We start from the raw sequence: 3,786 nt of genomic DNA on the forward strand, positions 1-3,786 counted from the left end.
TTTTTTCCAATTTATTGTTATATGATTGATAATTCTAGTGTTGATATTGCTATTTTTGTAATTTATTAGCAGCTAAAGCGATAAACGAGCTTCAATTAAGTCACAGAAAAACACTACGGAGAGACGAGCAACCTCTCAACTCAGACGATATTAGTTTCTCGCTCAAGGAAGAAAACAAAATTGTTTACTATTTTATTCATCATACATTATATTGCACCAGACAAAGCAGCATGGATGTTATATTATACGCTTTGGTAATTTATTGTACATGGCTGGCGAATTAATGTTTGAACAGAACCTACAAATTCTAAATTGCAAATCTATATTACAAATAACAAACAGCTTTTCTTAAAATCGCTTAACTTACAATCACTTCCTCCAACTTCCAGCTCAAACTGCTGGCTGCTGGGTGTGGAGGGCTGCAGAACACTCTCAACACATCTCTTTTGGTCAAAACACTCTTCACACCATAAAACACTCAACAGAATATGAGAAGATTAATCAATTTAAATCAATCTCAGAAAAGTAATAATGAGGGAGTAAAAAACCTATCCAGCTTCTATGCATTTGCACACTAAATAATAAGTACAATAAGTAAGATGACCACCACCACCACCAAAATTACAAGCACCCACCAACACTGCAAAGTAAGAAAAATTAAATGAGAAGTCATATATTATGAGAATGATATACAAGTTTATAACATCACTAGCAAAAAAATAATGTTGCATACTACTCCAGAACCTCTACTAAGTTAGGCTTATTTTTTCTATAAACAGCCAATGAGTTGTGTGCAGATGTTAACCTGAGATCAGGATATGATGTATGGGTAGTGTGCAGATAATGCCATTTGTAGGAAATAAGACAAAATGATCATATTTTGAAAAATAAAAATAAAAATTGCCAATGTCAAACATGAAACTGACAGCATTGTATTCTAATGTCCATAAAGCTAACTTGCTCCACGAGGGGAAGCCAGATCTTGATTATGTTTTACTATTATAGCTTTATTTAGTATGTTAAGATCTTTATGACTTACCCATGAGATTCTGGATTTCACACCTTTGGAAGCCTTGGCTAGCTGAACCCTAGCTTGGGTTGTTGCACCAGCAGAAGCATCGATATTTGAGTGAATGTCATCTGCCAGAATGATGCAAACAATACAAACAAGAAGAATAACTAAATGTTGTAGGCTTGTAGCAACAAAAATCAAGCAATAAAATTTCCATTCTGCACAATGGTAATCTACTTACCAATAACAACCCCCTGATCATGAACCAGAACAGCTAGGTCCTTGAATATTTCGTTTGCTTGTCCAATTTGCTCTTCTACCTCTCTAATACCTTGTTCTCTTTCTTCAATCATGGCCTCATTGAAGGATATTTCGTTATCCAATAGAAGTATCTCTTGCCTGCAGTTTTGTTTCAGTGATCAAGGAAATCAGACCATAAAAATCAATTCTTCAATCTATCTAAAATCAATAGTTGAATAAGCCAAACATAAACTACGCATCTCTTCCTTACAAAGATGCATATTGTTGATATGATCAAGATTAAATAAAATTATTCAATTGGCCCAGGGAAGTAATTGAAATGTTGCGGACTTACCTCTTCTGCTCTCTGATTAAAGGTTGGCTTTCCAGGTCTATTTTAACCGATTCTTCACCATAGTCAGAGCTGTTTACAAACACAGAAATTATATAGGAGAACTCAAAATTTGTTGATGCAGATAAAGAAAGCAATATGAAGTACATAATTTGATTTTTAACTTTATAGAAGTATTTTTTTTACTTATTTTTCTATTGTGCAAAATATCTTATTTATAATTTCTTTTCCCTTAATCTATTTTTGTTTTTAATTCGGGTTCATCGACTATCAACTCCAACAAGTTAGGGATAAAGGTGATGTTAATGTTGATGTTTTTACAATAGTGCAAAGAATGATTGACCTTGTTGGTAAAGAAGAAGGGGCAGCAGGTGTGTAAGTTGATTCGCGCTCCGAAGCAAGCTGTTGCACTTTCTGGAATTCTTGCAATGTGGTCTGGAAATCTTTTGCTAGCTTAGCATCTTCAATTTTCTTACTAGCCTGCTTAAACAAAGGAGAACAGCTTTAACTAACATCTAAACTTTTTCCTTTCCCTTAACCAGCATTCAGAATTTTCAAGCATGAAAAAAGAATTAAAAATTTCAAACACAGGGCCAAAAGTCAAATTGCAAAACCAAAAAAACATCACAACAGAGAACTCCTGAAAAGTCAATGCAAGCCAACAAAACTGATGCATAACATGCCATTATTAACTAGTTTCCTATGATTCAACAAGGCCTGACTTTTTTTTTTTTTTTTTCTTGGAAAATTTCGGTATATTAGAAGCCAGGATCGTTTCTACTCTTTTCTAGGGTATGATCAATTGTGAGTAGGGTAATCAAAATTCAAAGACACTCATGAAGCAGTAAATAGATAAAAATAATAATAATGAAATAATGAAATAAATAAAAAAGAAAAAGAAGCGAGGCATACATTGACATTGGCATCATGATCAGATTCGGTCAAGGATTTGAGCTTAGAAGATGTATCCTTCACCAACTGCAATATCCTCTGCCTCGTATTGTGCCTGCCAAACACACCATAGTTAAACAAAGCACAAAAGAAAAATAAAAGAAAAAGAAAATTGAAAAACCAAAGAAACTATAAGCAGAGCGAGAGAGGGTGACGTTAGCGTACAGCTTCTGACGGTGCTCAGGCGTGTCTTTAACGGTTCCAACGGCATCGACGAGTCGCCGGAAAGTAGCGACGGCGGTGTTGATCTGGAAGATTCCGGCAGCGACGGCATGCGACGGAGACTGGTTCCGGCGAGCGGGAGTGCTGGCCCCACCTTGGATATCTTGAAAACTCATGGCTGATTGAATTGTTGAAGGAATTGAGTAGTGCACAGTGCAAAGTGTAAAGTAGTAGCAACCCACTCTTCTGGCTTTGTCTGTGGGATTATGACATATAATACTAAAGTAGTTGCCGGCATTTTGTTCATTAATTTAGGTTTTATCTTAAATAGCTTTATTAAAATCGGTTAGGTTATTGATTCGATTGAGTATTTGATCATTGATTCAAACAGTGAGTTATTGGTTAAATTATATGTACCGCTAATTATATATAATTGTATAATTTATATTAAAAAATTATAAACATACTTAAATATTTAAAAAAATGATAAAAATTTCAAATATTTTAATATAAAAATAATAAATCACACATTATTATCCAACAATGAATCAAAGAAAAATATAACGATCGTGATATGAGGTTTCAGGTTCAGTAAACAATATCTCTAACTATAAATTAAATCAAAATTTCCTGCATAGTATATAATAGAGATAATATTAGTATTATAGGTACATAACTTATGTAAGTCAATAAGCAAAAAGTACTCAAGAATGTCCATTATGTATTTTTTTTTTTTTAAATGAAATTTTTTGGGGCTGGCCGGGTCACCGGTTAATTGACCGGGTCATCGATTTTCACGAAAATCGTCCAGGTCTCACTGATTCTGATGCATTGCCAGTCTGTTGCTTCAATTGGATCGATTATATGACCGATTTATCAGTTCAGGAATTGACCCGGTCCGGTTTTTTTTAACATTGTGTAAAATAATTTTTTAGGCAGGTATGTTAATTTTAGGTAGACTCAAATTATAAGTTTGACTTATTATATATTCAAAAAATAAATGTTTTGATTCAGTCTTGTTAATCTATTTAAATCTATTAAGTTTTCAAGAATTAAAATAATATCATGT

The 3,786-nt window shown here is 33.5% G+C and overlaps 1 protein-coding gene across 1 annotated transcript; it reads right to left on the reverse strand.

Annotated features, from left to right (window-relative positions):
* Positions 1 to 220: 220 nt before the first annotated feature.
* On the reverse strand, positions 221 to 2,980 carry LOC133294365 (syntaxin-22-like). Its single transcript, XM_061493018.1, has 7 exons — positions 2,721 to 2,980; positions 2,517 to 2,610; positions 1,948 to 2,084; positions 1,608 to 1,676; positions 1,254 to 1,411; positions 1,040 to 1,140; positions 221 to 640 (listed from the first exon to the last, which is right to left on the reverse strand). The coding sequence occupies exons 1-7, from the start codon at positions 2,891 to 2,893 to the stop codon at positions 575 to 577; spliced, it is 798 nt and encodes a 265-aa protein (XP_061349002.1). The 5' UTR covers positions 2,894 to 2,980; the 3' UTR covers positions 221 to 574.
* Between the last annotated feature and the right edge of the window lie 806 nt (positions 2,981 to 3,786).

This window comes from Gastrolobium bilobum, unplaced genomic scaffold (assembly GCF_033153095.1).
Source record: "Gastrolobium bilobum isolate Gb01-03AN ecotype WA unplaced genomic scaffold, APGP_CSIRO_Gbil_v1 utg31802, whole genome shotgun sequence".
Taxonomy (NCBI): Eukaryota; Viridiplantae; Streptophyta; class Magnoliopsida; order Fabales; family Fabaceae; genus Gastrolobium; species Gastrolobium bilobum.

What these genes read in the sequence shown, in the direction of transcription:
- LOC133294365 (XM_061493018.1), bottom strand. Translation starts at nt 2,893, where the DNA reads ATGAGTTTTCAAGATATCCAAGGTGGGGCCAGCACTCCCGCTCGCCGG. An exon ending in ATCATGATGCCAATGTCAAT is followed by an intron (nt 2,085 to 2,516) that starts GTATGCCTCGCT and finishes TTGTTTAAGCAG; the next exon opens with GCTAGTAAGAAAATTGAAGA. An exon ending in CCTTCTTCTTTACCAACAAG is followed by an intron (nt 1,677 to 1,947) that starts GTCAATCATTCT and finishes GTTTGTAAACAG; the next exon opens with CTCTGACTATGGTGAAGAAT.